The sequence below is a fragment of the Hippocampus guttulatus genome, chromosome 11 (genome assembly GCF_054856545.1).
Source record: "Hippocampus guttulatus isolate MCC_2025c chromosome 11, RoL_Hgut_1.0, whole genome shotgun sequence".
NCBI classification, from domain to species: domain Eukaryota; kingdom Metazoa; phylum Chordata; class Actinopteri; order Syngnathiformes; family Syngnathidae; genus Hippocampus; species Hippocampus guttulatus.
This window is the reverse complement of record NC_141271.1, coordinates 20,302,352-20,320,285: the sequence shown is the minus strand read 5'-3', so window position 1 is coordinate 20,320,285 and position 17,934 is coordinate 20,302,352. Positions and strand designations below refer to the sequence as shown.

Genomic DNA, 17,934 nt, shown 5'->3' with positions numbered 1-17,934 from the left:
AACATAACGAGAAATGTAAAAAAAAACTGTTCTGTGGTCATAGTTGAAATTATTGTTGATGTCTCATATACGACTATTCCCCCCCCCCCTCTCTTTTGAAGTCAGCTGTTCAATTTTATTTCAATTGGACTGGATATTTACATTCCGTGATTGAGGAGTATACCTCAAGACGGAAGCTTAAATGGAATGAATGTCAATAAGAATAAGAATAAGAAAGCCTTTATTCGTCTCACGATGGGGAAATTCCCAATTTACAGCAGCAAAATTATGAAAGGAAGAAAATAGGAGAACAAAAAGTATAATGTAAGTATACTGTACTGGCAGAATATGATTCTGCTTCTATATTTTGATTTAGGGGGGCGGTGGGGAATATTGCTTCTATTCACAGGCGTTCTGCAAATTGGATGGTCAACAGGTCATTATCTGTCCCTATTGCTGTCCCTTGAGAACAATTAGTAGCACCGTGCTGTCATAAGGGGCCCACTCTACAATAACAAACATGTTTATCAGTTTGACAAGTTGCTGAGGCGACTCATCAACAAACCCTCATCATGATGAACTCTGTTTACACACTTTTATATACAGCATATACACACACACACACACACACGGTGGGTATATTCAAGTCCACACACTCCGGTCGTCAAGTTTTTGTGATATAAAAATATTTTTTCCATCGCTCATTTGTGATTTTTTTTTTTTTTGCCCATATGTGACATGTATCTGATGTTTTTTCACGCAATGTGAATTGTACAATTCACATTTCTTTCTCAAATCCAACCCAGGCCGCTTCGTATGTAAAATATAAATCAGATACGTATGTGATGCGTCTGCAGTATGAGAATGGCGGTCATCGCTGCAAATGGGGAACTAGTTCGAGAGTCAAGATTTCTTTTCACTTTGAACTCAATCACCGGATTTCAGATATGTTTAAAATATTACATATAAACCGGAGGGATGAAATAAACAACGTTCCTGAGATGTGTGCTGTTGTTTGTGTGTAACTACAAATATACGGCGGATTTCGAGCGGTGAAAAACAGCCGTCGCCACGACTTCCTGTTCACGACACGCCGACACTCCCACGGAGCTTCGCGTTCCCGAGATCTAAAATTCATCCAGAACACCGCGCGAGTCCCGTGACGTCACGGCACTCGCGCGTGTCATTCGAGGTCACACTTTATGCGCATGCGTACAACATCATCGAAATGTTGCGTTCACACCTTGTCGGCGCATTTGATATTGGAATTCAACGAGTACAAAAAAAAAAATCAGGCATATATTTTTTTAATTCGAATTGGACATCCTGCCCGGCAATGTGAACGTATGAGTTGATGTTGTCCGCAGCGTTCTACGACGACATCCAAAAAGAAAGGTCCGTTCTCTTTAAAGGCGCTCATTTGCAAATATGGCATGTGCCAACGGATTACCGAATCGGGCCTCCCATTTTTACAATCAGCGCACTGTTCCTGCTTTTGTGTGTGTATGTGGCCTGAATATGCGCTACACAACGCCAACGAAGAAGTCGTTTTAAGACACTCACTTCACAATTGACCCTCTATCTCTCTCCTTGACTTGTGATGGCTCACCGTCTGTTTGAAGGCAAAGATCATGCCGCCTCCTATTGGAAATATCGGATTTCGCCATCGGACCAATTGATTCAGCGTGTGCTGGAATTTGTGAAGAAACAGGTAGGAGGTCAGCCTCCGAGTATGCTGTCAAAGAGCTACTCGTGAGTTGTGTAGTGTACTGCGCTTCAAGCGGGAGAGGTGCTTGGAAGACATTTTCAATCATCAATCAGTAATCAATAGACGACGTTTTGGCAGAAAGGTGAGCCCCTGCTGTTGGCCGTGGATGTGGGCTGTGGCTCGGGGCAAGGCACGGTGCTGCTGGCCAAACACTTCGAGTCCGTGGTGGGCACGGACGTGAGCCCTGCCCAGCTGGAGGTGGCTTTGCAGCACGCTCGAGAGCCCAACGTCACTTATCGGTAGGTCGACGGCGCGGCTACTTTCTGAGGAGTCCAAATCACTTTTGGATGAACGTGTCTGATTCTGATTCCTTTATTGATAGTCCTTATTAAACCGGTATCGATTCCCTTTTTGGTGAGGGAATGCAATGTTGAGCCTTTTATTATTTTCAACAGGGGCGTTGCCAGAATACCATCCACGGTCGGGTTTCATGACATCAATTTCACACATATCCAAGAACAATGCCCATCACATTCATAATCCCGCTTGTATAATGAATGTTTATGTGCAATATGTATTTTATGGAAAGAGGGCAAAAAGAAAAGTAGGCTAGTTATGAAATTTTCCACTAGGACTTTACATAATTTATTTGGGGGTTTTAAGCTGATACCACAACGTTAAACACTGAGAATGAGGAAAGTCAAAGAAGAACTTCTAATTTTCTTCTATTCCTACTAGAATATGAGGGGAGCTCTATTTTAATCGACCAGGTATCGATTGTGGCTATTACCATTTGGGAATGTTTACAGTCCTCCTCATGTATTTAATATTCCAATATTTTCTCCTCACACTCTTCTGCCATTTTTGCTCTGAATTGAACCCTGTCACAGCAGTGAGAGAGGCGCATGTAACAGCCTCAGCAGCGGCCGAGCCCCGGTCAAAGTGCTTTTTTATTATTATTATTTTTGATAAGCGCAATTATTAGCAAACCAAACATAGCATTTCTTTGTTTCAGAAAGCACAATTATCGGCGAAGCAAACAAAGATTTCCTAGGACTCAAATTCTCAAATTACCAAGACAAGAACCAGTTTATGACTCCCATCCCTCCCCACAATCCTAATGAGGTGCTTAACTCATTCAGTACCAGCCAATTCTAGACCAAGTCTGAAAAGACGTTTAAAAACGTCTTTGGGAGTGAATGAGTTAAGAAAATACTGCACGAGGATGGATGTCCTCCAGTATCCTGGATATTAAAAGTGCATTTTTTTTGTGTACAATTCCACCTTTAGACAGTGCGCGGCTGAGGAGCTGCCGTTTGCCGACAGCTCAGTGGACCTGATAACGGCCATGTCCGCCTTCCACTGGTTTGACAGAGCACGCTTTCTGGAGGAAGCCTACAGGGTCCTGAAGCCTCGCGGTTGCTTGGCTCTGCTCAACTACACCCTCGATATGGAACTGGCCTACCCGGGTTGCTGCCAACAGTCACTCAACCAAGTGTGCAAAGAGGTGCTCACAGTTTGTAAAGGAGGACTATTGGGGCATTTTCACAACTCAGAACAGTTCCAAGGTGTCTTGATAAAAGATATCAGAAATTCATCCATCAAAATACACAGAGGATAAAGAATAGCAGTAGACTTTTATTTATATGTATATAATATTTTTTACAGGCTTTAAATCACCTCTTTGAATCCTAAGTGTGCTTTTATTTTGGTCACTTTCAGTTCTATGCTGCTTTGCATCCTTACCGTCGTACTATTCTTGGTCCAAAATCTATCGAGTTGTACCGAGAAGCCTACAATTCCATCCCCTATGCTGACAAAGAGTGGTGAGTGCTCAGCAACTCGGGTTAGGCTTTGGCTCCTCGCGATCCAGAGCACGATAAGCGGTATCGAAATTGGATGGATGAACGAAGAGCTGTTTCACCGTTCCTACTGCAGGAATGAGGGGATGTGGGTGAAGAAGTCCATGCCTCTGAGCAGCTACATGGGCTTCGTGGAATCATTCTCCAGCTATCAGGCTCTGCTGACGGAAGACCCCCAGAAGGCCGACAGGCTCTCACGGGACATTTGTCAAAGGTATTCTGACTTGATTTTGACCACTCACAGCACCCCTACTTGCCTTTTTGCCTACACCGTGATCATGAAATTGGCTAATCATTCAATTAGCCAAAATGTGACACCGCAGACGCATTTTCAGAAAGGTGCAACTGACAAGCTACTTATTTGCGAATTTTGTTTTTCTTTTTCCTGACTTCCTCACTACAGGTTGATGTCTATCATGAAGGTGACCTCTGCAGAGACAGAAGTGGTGCTGGGCGTCAAGTATTTCTACCTGCTGGCAAGCAAAAACAGCTCAGATGATGTATAATTTTGTTTTTTAAATAAAAAGGAGAAATGGCCTGTATTGCAGCCCTACCCAGAAAGTTGTCACTTTTAGGACCCCGTTATTTTGGCAAATAAATGAATTCACACATCTCTAATTGGGGTCATTGGTAGTGTTGTCCGTAAAACAGAATGCCATGGATTTTTTTTAATGTCCGTAGTTCTTGTGCCCCGCCGGTGTATTACAATCAGATTCAGAAAGGAGTAAAAAGTTCAAGCACAATACAGTATTGTGAATGACCCGTTTCATCGTCCTCAAACTACCGCTAGAAGGCGACATTATATTATTTTCCTCACTTGGCGTCCAACATTTGTGGGAGAGAATACGTTAACGGGTTAAAAAAAGAAAAAAAAGAAGAAAGAATGATGAACCGAGTTTGCTGTGGAACAGGCCCGGAGCCTTGACATAACGTATGCCGGATGTAAAACCTGTCATAGTTCGTTCATAACGTCGAATATTAATTTAACATTGGACCTAGGTGTATGCATGTATATCTTATGTTTTCATTAACAAGGGGAAAAGTCATCCGCATCTTATTTGTAAACAACAACGAAAAACATGTATTGACTTGTTAAGAAACAAACCATGATATAAGCAATGTCAATAAAAGCGGAATTGTGCGCTTGCTTGCGTTACAAGCGCTACGTCATGCGATAGGGGAATTCAACTAAATATAAAAAAAACTGAACGTCACGCCGCCGCGTTTGGAGAAAAGCACCGTTCAAACTCAACGAGCCGCGCGCGTCACCTTTAATAGCTTTTGTCACGTCGGTGGCACAACACGCGCCCCTGTGATCCAAAGAACGTCTGACGGCGTCGACTTGGGCCGAATAATATAAAAGAAAGAGTTTCTCTCCAGACAAAAAGTTGTGTGCGCGAGCATCTTCACCGTTTAATCGATCTTCCCCAAGTGTCGCTGAATCAGGTAAGCACACGACGCACTTTGGTATCAAAATGAGCATTTCACATGGAAATAAATACGTGATACGTATTTTATAATTTCCATATCGCTTGATGGAATAAAGCATTCTGGTGCCTCCCAGTTGTTAAAAGTTGACCGCTCGTGAAAACACAATCATCTCAAACTGAATCAAAAAATGATGTTTATCACATGACATGTGATTATTTTTCACACTAATTGATAAAATGACATGACATACACATTCAGAACGTGTAAGAGAAAAAGCGAAATGTTTCCTGTTGAGGTCATTTGTGTTCGCCTTAAAAGTGTTCAACTACATTCTTGACTGGAGCACAAATCAGTCGTATGAAAGCTGATACTCGTTTTTTTATGGAATTAGTTGGCCAAGACATTTTCTATTTTGTGGGGAAAAGGTTGTGACATCATAAAAAAAATAATACAAAACTTTGCTTTGTGACTTCATCACTTTGGTTCCAAAAGGCCATGATGCATATTATGGGAGTGACTATAGCAAGTGCCATTTGGCCTTGAAGCCCAACTTAACATTGCATGATAGGCGCAAAGCCCATCCAATTTTTTATTTTATTTTTTATAATTAGGTGCATCTTACTTTGAACTTGACATTTTGGCTGCCCCATAGTGACTTTTGGTTTTGTCCATCCAGCAGACTTTTTCCGGCTCGATTTCTGTGTTGCCCGTAGAAAACCTGTCACATCCGCTAATGTTCTTATTTGGTGCATTTTTGTGCTTGTTTATTTTTTCGTTTTTAAGATTTGGTTCAAAAGTGGACCATTTCATTGTGTGCCTTATTTGCTTCATTGCTAATTCAATGGGGCATTTGTTGTGTTAATGATAAATGCATATTGTTGAGATTCACTGCTAAAATGAAATGATTTGGTGCTACGATGGGTCCCTTAGCAGATGGATTTTGTGGTTTTGTTGTGATGCAACACAAAAATTGACTCAGCACCTTTTCAGTTTGGTTGCGCTGCGGTATCATGTCCGCGTTGGGTTTCCCTCGTACTGTGAAGAGAGTTTTGCCACTTTTAGGAAGGGGCACGATGAATGTGCTCACTTCAGTGAAATATTCGTGCGACTCGGGAGTTGATGGAAAGAAGTGCCGTTGCCTAGGAAGGTTAGCCAAACTCCCCAAAACGGACAGAGACATCTGCTCTCGGACGCTTATGCGTTGCTGGCGATCTGTTTTAGCTGTGAAGGGATGGCCAATCGCAAGCAGAGGGGGCTGACGGCCACGGACGAGTTCCCGGATCTCAGTCAGCATAAGAACCACATGGCCAAGTTCCTGACTCAGGACATGTACGCCACGATGAAGGAGAGGTCCACTCGCAGCGGCTTCACCATCGACGGCGTCATTCAGACCGGCGTGGACAATCCTGGTATGGTAACGGCGCGCCTCACTTCGACCCGCGTTGCCACGCGGTTCTTTTGATGACTCTCGGGTGTCACGCGGTGTTAACGTGGGCAGGCCACCCCTACATCATGACCGTGGGTTGCGTGGCGGGAGACGAGGAGTCCTACGAGGTCTACAAAGAGCTCTTTGACCTCGTGATTGAGGATAGACACGGCGGATACAAGGCCACAGACACGCACAAGACTGACCTCAACCCAGGGAATCTGGTGGTAAGCGTCTGGAGATTTACATTTTGTCTTCTGTGTTTTTTTTTTTTCATTTCATTTTCAACCGGCAAGTGAAACTGATCAGTCCCTTTTTTTGGTTTTCTCCCCCCCCCCCCCCCCCCCCCCCCGTTTAGGGCGGCGACGACCTGGACCCCAACTACGTTCTTAGCTCCCGTGTCCGAACAGGCCGCAGCATCCGCGGCTTCTGCCTGCCGCCACACTGCACCAGAGGAGAGAGGCGCGCTTTGGAGAAGCTCTCCATCGAAGGTAAAGGAAAATGCTTAGAGCGGAGGGGGGAGGTGGGGGTGGGGGGCACACTGGTCTGAAGTCACATTGTGATTTGCCCCCACAAACATATTTCTCTCTCTGCCTTTTAGCTCTGGGCTCTCTGACCGGAGACCTTACTGGCACGTACTACGCCTTGAAGAACATGTCGGAGGAGGAGCAGCAGCAGCTGATCGACGACCACTTCCTGTTTGACAAACCCGTGTCCCCTCTGCTGCTGGCCTCCAGGATGGCCCGCGACTGGCCCGACGGCAGAGGCATCTGGTGAGGAAGCGCCTATTGATTCTCAATACCCATACGACTTCAGAGAAGGGTCATGCAGGCCTCTCAAAGCAGGAGAGGGAAGTATAGGAATTGAGATTTTTTGAAATGTACTTCTCCGGTGAATTCAATTAAATATCTGTACGTCCAAGTCATTTTGCCAACCTGCGTTTCAAAGGCACAACGAGAGCAAGACTTTTCTGGTGTGGGTGAACGAGGAGGACCATCTGCGCGTCATCTCGATGCAGAAAGGAGGCAACATAAAGGAAGTGTTCACCCGCTTCTGCACTGGACTGGCAGAGGTGCGTAGAAAGGTTTTCCTAACCAGTGGCTCCCAAACTGGAAATTGTTTTAAATGGTCTGAAATTTCACCACGTGGCAGAAGAAATCTCACCACCTGTGGGAGATCAGAGCCAATGTAACGGATTGAAATAATCTCACCACCTGCAGATCGAAGCCAGATTCAAGGAGAAAGGCCGCGTCTTCATGTGGAACGAGCATCTGGGCTACATCCTGACCTGCCCCTCCAACCTGGGCACCGGCCTGCGTGCCGGCGTACACGTAAAGCTGCCAAACCTGGCCAAGCACGCCGATTTTGAGGAGATTCTCAAGAGGCTGCGTCTCCAAAAACGCGGAACTGGTACTGGCAAACCGACCTAGCTTTGGTCCAATTCTTGCGCTTCCATGAGTACTCACACTGGTTTGTCAATCAGGTGGCGTGGACACCGATGCCGTGGACGGAGTGTTTGACATCTCCAACGCGGACCGACTGGGATTCTCCGAGGTGGAGCTTGTGCAGATGGTGGTGGACGGCGTCAAGCTGCTGGTGGACATGGAGAAGAATTTGGAGAAGGAGGAGGCCATTGATGATCTGATGCCCAACCAGAAGTAGAACCCTCCGCCCCCTCCCAAATCTTTTCTGTCCCCCATTTCCTATGATTACTATCCTGTATGCAGTTTCTGCTCATATGTACTGCTAAATAATGTGCGTAAGGTTGGGATGGACTTCAAATAAAGTAATGATGAAAACTTTACATTGTCTCATGTGAGTGATTAAACATTTTCACTGAAGCTAATGTAGACCGGAGTAATGCGGAGTCGAAAGCATTCCAATGCACAAAACTGAAATGCAGAGAATTTCGCTCATCCTATTGAGTAATTCAGTTTGCTAATGTAATGCAGAAATCTTAAAAGATGCTCTTATAATGGATAATTCACAAAGCTTTATTCCCCCCACCCCAAACGAAAGCTCCCCCACCCCTAAAGCTAACAGATTCTTGAGTATCTTTAAAGCTATGCGGAGTCAGCACAAAATGTTCCAAAGAAGTTAAAGCTAATACATAAAGAGTAATACACTGAACATTCCCAAAAAGCTTTACATAAAAGCTAACGTGCAAACGAATGGAATAGTTTTGGATTTTGACAAACGCGAACATGTAATGTAAGCCTCCCAAAATGGGTGGTACACAAAAACAATTTAGGGATGCACTGTATTTTTGCATCTTACAGACAGGGAATTGTACTTAAATATTGTTTAATTATGTTACCTGCAGTGATGCCACACTGGCGGTTAGGATTGCAATGATTATTCACAAATTTAATATGGTGGCCTATGTGATCAAACAAGATGGGAGACAAAAATGAATCTGCGTTAATAAAGTTGCTATTATGGAGTTGTTAATCTCATCAAGTGTAAAATTTACACTATTGATCGGGAAAATGATTTCAGAACGCTCGCGTGCACAACGAGAATGACACGTTCCGCTGCCTTTTCTACCCGGACACAGATGTTGTGCGGACGTCCTCGCACTTCCGCTCCGCATGATACCGGAGAGAAGTTCTGACAGCTGAGGCTCCCCTCAGTTCATTCCAACCCCCGGCTTCCCCAAAATCACATTCTATCTTCATTTACAGTCGTCAGTGCCTTCATTAATCACCGAGGGGAGTTTCGGCGAACGGAGGGCGTCCGATTATGGTGTAGCACGGACCGCTAGCTCCCAGATTAAAGGTAAACAACGTCCGGATAACACACAAGCTAATTCGGCGATCTGGATAGTTTTGAACATCACTTGAAAACTTGCCTTGGGACGAATTCAAGTACATGTTTTCGTGCTCGCGCTGTCTGCTTTTATATAATGAGCCATTATCCAGCGAGACACGATTATAGGCTGCCGAAGTCGATCTCCGCTAGTTGTGGTAACGACATGGCTATTATTAGTTATATTTCACGTAGTGACAAAACAGTAAACCACATCGCCTATTTATAAACTGCTGATAACACACATCTCGTTAAAATACTGCAACGTCTCAATAGAAAGCCTTTGGACAGAGACTCAAGATCAGAACTGATTTAATCGATCTGGGAAATCTACGTGGAATATTTCATTAATTCGACTCAGACGTAACCCGGTCGTGTATGTAAAGCGGAATACCGATTCATTTTCTATGATTACACGGCAGTGAACTCATAGCTGTACTCAATAGTCGAATGAAAAAAAAACACACACAACATTTCTAGGCCTTTAATATTAAATAATGAAATGAAAATTGCAAACAATAGTTCCTGCACATTTTATTACTTTAGTGCAAGTTTGATATGCGCTGTTCATCAAGCCCAAAACGCAAACCGTAGACTTCCAAATCACATCTCATCGGGTATTAAATTTGAGCATTTGTTCAGGTTCAGGTGTTGACTCTGCTCTATATCAGTGTGCATGTTATCCTCGCACTTGTATACGTTTTCTCCAGGTACTTCCTTCGGTTGTGGTGCATGTGAACAATCCTAAAATAAACAGATGAATGCGTCATAACACTATGAACAATGCAAATCCAGTTTTTATTCATTAACTAGTTCAACTCACCAATACCGTCACTATACACAGCGGCAATTATGTGACATAATATAACCAGAAAGTACAATAGTGCCCCGAGGGCAACCACCGGTGACCAAGGGTTAGACACCCTGATTCAAAGGATACAAACCGATGATGTTGTGTGTGTCATTGACACTGTGACAGGAAGTTTGAGTCGTGGGGCAACGTGCGGGGGCGGGGCAGAGCACAGCAGGGCTGCAGGAGCCATGCTCACGCTGTCCAGCAAGCTGAAGAGGAATGACGGCGGACAGACGGGCCGGGCCGGCGGGGTCTCCGACGCCACTCACAGGGTCTCCATTCGAGACCGTCTCCTTACCAAAGGTTTGCATTTTCCAGTCCAAACACATTCACGTGCACTTGTCGTCAACCCAATTTCTACTGCACTGACACTTGACTGTTGTCTCCCTGCAGAAGTTGCCGAACTTGAAGCCAATCTTCCTAGTAAGTTAAGATGTGATTTTGGCAATTGTCGTGCTTTCATGACGGTAACATGTCTTTGATGTCTTCAAGACGCTTTATCATTTTTTTTCCCCCTCAAGATGTCAGTCTTGAGTAGAGCTTCATTCATGTTTCTTTCGGGCTCGATTGCCACCGCAGGTCCAAGTGTCAGATTTAATAACCTGTAATCCGATCTGGCTATTTTCGTGTACGTTTCAAGCGATGCTTATCTGATACGGCTAGGTTTATATTCAAGCAACACACGACAATCTGTATGACACCCAAATTGAAATAACTCCCCAACCATCAACGCCGCCGCATAGTGACAAATACTGAGTCTGGTTGGAATGGCCACTTCAACCCGAGTATAAGGCACGAAAGAAATTTGAAAATTTGAGGAAGGTTTCCGCAGAATTGAGCTCCTTTTTTTTTTATTCCGATTGACTGACAAATTTCAGCTTTAAATATTCCCCAATTGCTTGTGAAGATGATCAGGATGTTTGAAATGTAGCCACTTGCCCTAAAAATGTGACGTGACTAGCGCAAATGGAGGATTATTGGTGAGAAGAGCAGTTTGTATGGTTCCGCTCAGGAGTCACTTCTGTTTTTTGTTTCGCAACTCCCAATATCGGATGCTGAAGGAAAATGAGACATGCTCTCTAGTTTCAAACCAACTGTTGTCGTGGTTTTTTCCCCATTTTTATTTGGTGAATGGGCGTTCATCTGAATATTTCAAGTGCCAAAATTGCTCGTGTCCCAGTTTGTATTTGTGTAGTGGATGTCCCTAAACAGCAGGGGGCGGTGTGTAGCTGGTTTGAAACGTAAGTTGCCTTTTCAAAAGGGACGCGTTCACATTTACTCGTTTAATCTTCAGTCTGTGTTTGCAAAAGATGACATTTCAACATTTCCTTCACGTCCAACAGAGCATTTGTTTCTGTCTTATTCCAGGTACATGCAAAGCCAATTTCCCCGATGAAGACAAGCTGCACCATTTTCAGCTAGCAGTGTCTCCTGGTAAGCCAAGAACATTCAGCGCCCTCATTCCTGCTGGTCACTGATAAATTCACGTTTGGGTCTTGTTAATCCCGCCCCCCAAAAAAACACAAGTCCAATATTTTTTGACCACTTGGCCAATGTTGTTTATTGTGAACTGCTCCATTCGTGGCAGCGGTCGGCAGGGCGGCAAGGGGGACGTCCACTCGTTCGCTGTCCTCCAATGACCCGCTTTGCCCCAACAGCTCGGCTCAGCGGGCCATTGTGTGTGTGTGTGTGCGCGCGTGTGATTGTTTTTTTTTTAAGGCCATGCGCGTATGTTTTCAAGTGTTGCGACGAAGTTTGTTTAGCCTCTGCGGACGGGTTGGCCGCGCTCTCTCAGCATGTTTCCCAGCTGCAGCGTGCTCGAGGTCAAACGAACTGAATGTGATGGTGCGCTCACAGCATCACATCACGCTCTCCTTTGCGTGTTCTTGCCACTATTGCGATGTTTTCGACTACCCATCAATCTTAGAACAAATCATTCTGTTTCGACAACTGATCATAGTCATCGGCCCTGATATGCACAAGCAAAAATCGGAGAACTCCCCAGAAAGTTGGATGTCAGCCCGATTCCGGTGCCCAAGTCATGTTGCAGTACACCTCCAGCTTCGTTTTCACAAAAGCCTCTGTAAGCAAAATCTTTACCGAAGAGCAAAGATCAGCACATTGTAAGGGCTGCTGTCATTTTTCTTAAGTGAATCCGATAAGGAGTTTTCGAGAGGAAAACTAGCTCGTATTATTTCTTGATAATTACAATGAAGCTTTGCCCCTTTGCTCTCATTCACCCATATGCTGTTGAAACCGCGTGGCCGCAAACTGCACACCGGGGAAAAGATGCAGTGGCGACTTAATGAACGAGGACGTCTTGATCAAACGGCTCTTGTGAATATCGAAATGAATGTGCTCGTTGACCGTCTGAGTCAACGGTGCTTCGCAGCTGTGACCGGACTGCACGAGTCAGCATGCTTGGTCATTTTTGCGTGTGTCTCACTGCAGTCTATTTACGATGTCGTGATTTGTCCCTCCTCCTTCCTTCCAGATGAAGGTTACTACCAAAGTGGCAGGTTTCAGTTTGAAATCAACGTGCCCGAAGCCTACAACATGGTGGTGAGTGGCTCGAATTGTAATGAAGCCATCTCGCCCGCGAGCTTCTGTGTTTGTCTGTGTTCGGCCGCAATCGCATTCCAGGTTTGCTTTCTTTGCTTCCAATCAGTTGGCTGGGTCGAGCTAGGTAAACATGACCTCATCGAGATCCGTTTTTCATCCCGTGAGGGAGAATGAGATTGCTGCAGGAGTACCGTGCTATTCACAATTACACCCGAACAACAGAGTGGGGGGGGGGAAAAATCCAAAGTAGCATTTGAGAGATGCAAGGAAGAAAAGGAGACCGTTTTCTCCACGCGCTTTTAAGGATTTGAGCCAAATATCGTGCCAGGATGAGGAGCAAATTAAGAGACACTTTGAAAATATGCCCCACCTGCATTTTTTTTTGGTTTCCAGCCTCCAAAAGTGCGATGTCTGACCAGAATATGGCATCCAAATATCACCGAGAATGGGGAGATCTGCCTGAGGTATGCAATTCCAACACCGCACTCACGACTGTGGGATTTTATTTGCACCGCATGAATTTGACATGCTATGGGAAGAGCAGAAAGAAGCATCATCAAGGCGGGATACGAATTCACCGTTGGGGCTTTCTTGAATTGCTCCAATCAATTAAGCGGCGTTTGAAATGTGTTGTCCTAAATAATCAGTCGCGCTTTGTTTCTTTGACTTCAGCCTATTGCGGGAACATTCTATCGACGGCACAGGGTGGGCCCCCACCAGAACCTTGAAGGTAAACTCCAAGATGTTATTTTGAGCCACTCCTGATAATTCCAAGACTTTGGAGATATTCACAAATATAATGGAATTTTTTATTTTGTTTCTATAGGACGTGGTCTGGGGATTGAACTCGTTGTTCACCGTAAGTTATTATTATTTTTCAACCCGAACTACTGTATAATTTCACATAACCACATAAATATTTTTAATCGATGGTGGAAATGCTTTTATCGTTCCAATACTTTTGGAATTGATTGATCAGGCTTGTTGAACGGTTGCATTCTGATGCGTGCGAATTCAAGCGGACGGCACGCAAGTTGTTCCAATTTTGTGCAAAGCGCCTCATCCACATGCAAAGCGGCGCACGCTAATGAGGATGATTTCAAAGGTCTTGCCGGGATCAAAAGGTGCGCTCATATTTGTCTCCTCAAAGTCACTTGGACGTCAGTTGATGATTCCAATTTGCCGATTGCGCCGCGGGTTCATCCCGCGGGCACGTTGATCCGCACGGTTAACGTTTTAAAAACGTCGATCGGCATGTCGGTCACGCCGTTGATAATTAGTCAAGCTGTAATTGAGTTCCAAAAGAGTCGTTGCTTGTCTCGCTCGGCAGCCGCAATGGAGCCACTATCACAATTGACATGGGGGGGGGGGGGGGGGGGCAATAATCCTTCCCATTATGGCGGTGGCGGTGGGAAGGGGGTGGGGGGGGTTGCCTTGAGATGCTTGTGAAATACAAACAAGGAAACAAAATGAGATTTGGCGCTTTTGGCAGCAAGTCCTGGAAGACTGCTCAAGAGTTTTCCATTGAAATTGATTCCACTTGCCAATTGTGTCCGCCCTGAGAGATGACGACACCCACTTCCTGTGATGCTCACTCACAAAATACATACTGCTGGCACTCTTATCATGATGATTCTCTTTTTTTTTCCTCCTTCTTCTGATATCACGTCTCATCTCCCGTAGGACTTGTTGAATTTTGATGACCCGTTGAACATTGATGCGGCAGAACATCATTTGAGAGATAAGGTGGGTCTGTGCCATTTCATTCCCCAGAAATGTCCTTGATTGATCTTCACGATTATTGAGTAGCCTTAAGTCATATTCTTTGCTTAATCCCGTTTTGACATGCATCTCCATCCACATCATTCAGCTGATTCACATCATTCCGCTGTTAACGTCTTCTAAAAATGAACACCTTGCAGGCTAATATTTTTCTCACTCCAAAAATGTAAAGATATTTCCTCAAACTCAACGTTTTCAACCCCAAAAATCAAGCAATTCACCACAGGGACGGACATTCAGCATAACGGATTGGCAAATCGGTCCCACTTGAGATTCAAAACCTTGAGCTCGGCCCACTTCCTGCCGTGCCTGTCTTTATTCACGGGGGAAAATCGAATAAAAATGAAAGTAGCAATTTCTGATGCGCCTGCAGTGTGACTGACCTCTTCTGGACTGTAGTTGTCGCATGCCTTCGCAAGGGGTGTTATGCGTTGGACGTTAGCTTGCGAGCAAAGCAACCGCGTTATCTGGAGACGTAGGCAGGGAGCGGCCACAGATGGTGTGTGTGCGTTTTTGTTTTTTTTTCCCCAAAAGCTCTCGTCCCCGCACTCTCATCTAACTTGGTGCCTGCTGGGTGGAAGGCAAGCTCAACAATTTGCAAGTCTAATCAGCACTAAATGGCACCTCGGGAAATATTTACAATTCTATGTTTGACTTTTTTCCTTCACTTTTGAGCCTTTTTGCTTTTGCGGGTAAACGGCAAAGGTGGACAACATTTAATGGTACAGTAATCACATGGGTCCCAGAGAGCGGATTTTACGCAGATGCAAGTTGGTCAAAAGTGCGCTTTTCAAACGCACCTTGTGGCATTCATTCTGTGAAACCTATGTGCCGCTATTCGGCTGAAAAAACGCTAGCCGTGTTCCAAAAGGAGAACGTGTGTGTGTGTGGGAAGGAAGAAGAAAAGAGACTTTTCAAAAAAAGAGAATTTTGTTTTTGCTCGGATTGTTTTGCTGACTCGGCAGTCGCAGGTAAAAGCCTCTTTTACTTTTCTCTTGCGGTCCTCTGCAGTCACAACAAAAGAAAACACTCATCTCATCATCTGAGCGTGAGCCCCCTTGCACGGAGTTACCTCCGATTTGAATTATCTTCCACAACTCAAATTTGCACCGCATCATTCTGGCCTTCACCGTGTTTCTATCGTCAGCGGGCTGCGCTTTGCTTCCTTTTCAACACGCAGAAGTTGGAGAAGCAGTTCATCCCCGAAGGCTTTTGTTTATTTTCCCTTTCCCCCCCACCCCGCCATGATGGGAAATCGCTGATAATTAGGGAAGAGGAGTGATAAATGCCTTGCGTGATTGGAGCATTGCCGAAAAGTTTTTAATAGACTGCAGAGTTTCTTCAAGCTAATGAATTGCCAAGTGGAGCTGTTTTTTTTTTTTTTTTTAGATCCCCAGGTGGTGTCTCATTAAGCTTCCTTTAAATAATGATCTGTGGGGGTTCTCTTTTTTCTTTTTTTTTTTTTTAATGAACCTAACTTGGATCTTTTTTTCACTGTCGACATCATCGGCTAAAATCCAAACAGACCGAAGAGCTGCTCCCAAGCAATCCCTGTACAGTATATTCTTCTTTTTTTGCCAAAGGGGCATTGAAGAAAATTAGCTCGGCTCTTTGCTCATTGGAGACCGCTCAATAGTTTCCTCAGGGGGGGATGCCAGGAGTCACCGAGACTGGTTGTCTCCCACCCATTGTCGAAAAGGGCCAAAAGCAATTTGATTTTGAAGAGATGCCCTACGTCTGGGGACAATCACAACTCCTGTCACTCCTGCTTACTTTCACCTTTTTTTTTTTTTAATCACGGAAAGGCTGACGTGAAATGTTGCATTAGGCAGAGTGCAGGGACGTGATATAATTGCGCTCGCCGCCGCAATGATAAATCGGTTACACGTTAATTAGGAATTGTGCAAAACACACAAAGAGCTGCTGATTACACAACGTGGGGAGGGACTGGGGGTACTTGTTTGATTGATGAAGCAGCGTGCTATCAATTGGGTGCAAAAGAAAAAAAATGGAAGAAGTTAAGCTTTTAAATAGAGGTCAGATGAAACTCGAAGGAATCGGAAGTTGCACAATTATTCAACCCGATGTCATATTTTTAGAGGGGTGCGGAAACTTTTTCTATCCACTGCATGTTGTCTTCAAATATATGTGTGTGTGTGTGTGTGTGTGTGTGAGATCCCTTGACAAATCCCCGCCGTTGTTGTCCTAACACCATTGCGCCTCTTGTCTGCTTTCAGGAAGATTTTCGGAACAAAGTTCAAGATTACATCAAGCACTACGCCAGATGATAGACGCATCGGGCCGCGGCAAGTTTGCTCGCAAGCTGCTCCACCTATGCCTCAGCTTTTCTCTCAAGTCCACACTGAATCAGCAGCCGGCCGGTCGTCTTGAACGTCGCGCTCTGCTCACCTTCTCGCAATAAACCTCGACACACGACAGACATGGGAAGCGCACGTTTGAGCAAGGAACGCAAAGCACGACGCTTTCATTGTACTCTCAGAGAGGTCACGTTGACGCGCTCGCCCGGTGGCGCCGCTCGCTTGACGCCAAGACAGTAGACGTACCGTGAGTGACCGGCCGCTATTTTTTTTCTTGGGGGGGGGGGGGGGGTTGTTTTCAAGTGAGTAAACAAGAGAAGAGTTACGTACGTTCTCAGTTCCAGTGCCTGCAGTGTTTGTGTTGGCAGAAAGGAAAAAAAAAATGCATGCGAGTTGACATGATGTAATCTGAAGATATTTACACACCTTTGTGGACACCTTACGTGCTACACGCGACCTGCCCGCCCCCACCAGACAGCGTTTGAATGATCAGCACCGCAGCGTCCTCATTTGTTGTCTTTCACACGCACATTTTGATATCCATTTTTTTTTTTTAACCTCAATGTGCAAAATGGGAGACTTTCAACTCTTGTCATTTCCCTTTCTTGTTTTCATGTTTATGTCCCCATGCCTCTCACAATCAGACAAAATGTATCAATGAGGTGAGGCTAAAACACAAGAGCGTACTGAAGTCACTGTTTGTTTGAAAACGGCAAAAATAAATGCGTCTTTTGACCAAGAGCGAAAGGAAAAAATCCACAGAGTCCTCCATTTATGAGATTATGAATCTCATTGTTTTGAATTTCATTCGCATGTTGACAGTTGCCTAAGTGACATTTTCAGCAAACAACAAAAGAAATAGACGAGGCTTGATTCTCCAGAATTATTTCAATGAATGGAAAAAGAAGTCATCTGATCTGTGTCAAGTTTGTCCCTCTGAATAATTACAATAATAGTAATTGGTGGACAATGTCCGTGAGTCATACTGCCGCACCATCAATCAAAATAGCTCACCGCTAATGTGCAGCTCAATGTATACTTAGAATGGGTCAAGAAAAAGGACACCCCCCCCCCCTTAAAACAAAATCCCATGACCATGGATAAAATATTGCACTCCTTTCAAAAAGAAACATTGACAATTTTCCACAAGTCCTGCGACCTTTTGGAGTCGTTTTCCGTTGGTCGCCTTTTGTAATGCTGTCGTC

The 17,934-nt window shown here is 44.7% G+C and overlaps 3 protein-coding genes across 3 annotated transcripts; all 3 read left to right on the top strand.

Moving 5' to 3' along the window:
- The first annotated feature begins 1,383 nt into the window (after nt 1-1,383).
- Nucleotides 1,384-4,167, top strand: LOC147198583 (putative methyltransferase DDB_G0268948). The gene is made up of 6 exons (XM_086124575.1): nt 1,384-1,690; nt 1,826-1,986; nt 2,978-3,194; nt 3,410-3,513; nt 3,626-3,763; nt 3,953-4,167. Exons 1-6 carry the CDS (start codon nt 1,580-1,582, stop codon nt 4,053-4,055), a joined length of 834 nt encoding a protein of 277 aa, XP_085980701.1. The 5' UTR covers nt 1,384-1,579; the 3' UTR covers nt 4,056-4,167.
- A 657-nt stretch (nt 4,168-4,824) lies between these two features.
- Nucleotides 4,825-8,210, top strand: LOC147198582 (creatine kinase, testis isozyme-like). The gene is made up of 8 exons (XM_086123277.1): nt 4,825-4,995; nt 6,202-6,389; nt 6,479-6,633; nt 6,765-6,897; nt 7,008-7,179; nt 7,355-7,478; nt 7,627-7,816; nt 7,890-8,210. The coding sequence occupies exons 2-8, from the start codon at nt 6,212-6,214 to the stop codon at nt 8,066-8,068; spliced, it is 1,131 nt and encodes a 376-aa protein (XP_085979403.1). The 5' UTR covers nt 4,825-4,995; nt 6,202-6,211; the 3' UTR covers nt 8,069-8,210.
- Nucleotides 8,211-8,981: 771 nt separating this feature from the next.
- Nucleotides 8,982-17,488, top strand: ube2f (ubiquitin-conjugating enzyme E2F (putative)). The gene is made up of 10 exons (XM_086124405.1): nt 8,982-9,184; nt 10,194-10,370; nt 10,461-10,490; nt 11,436-11,501; nt 12,562-12,629; nt 13,023-13,093; nt 13,302-13,359; nt 13,456-13,488; nt 14,313-14,375; nt 16,649-17,488. Exons 2-10 carry the CDS (start codon nt 10,256-10,258, stop codon nt 16,697-16,699), a joined length of 555 nt encoding a protein of 184 aa, XP_085980531.1. The 5' UTR covers nt 8,982-9,184; nt 10,194-10,255; the 3' UTR covers nt 16,700-17,488.
- The last annotated feature ends 446 nt before the right edge of the window (nt 17,489-17,934 follow it).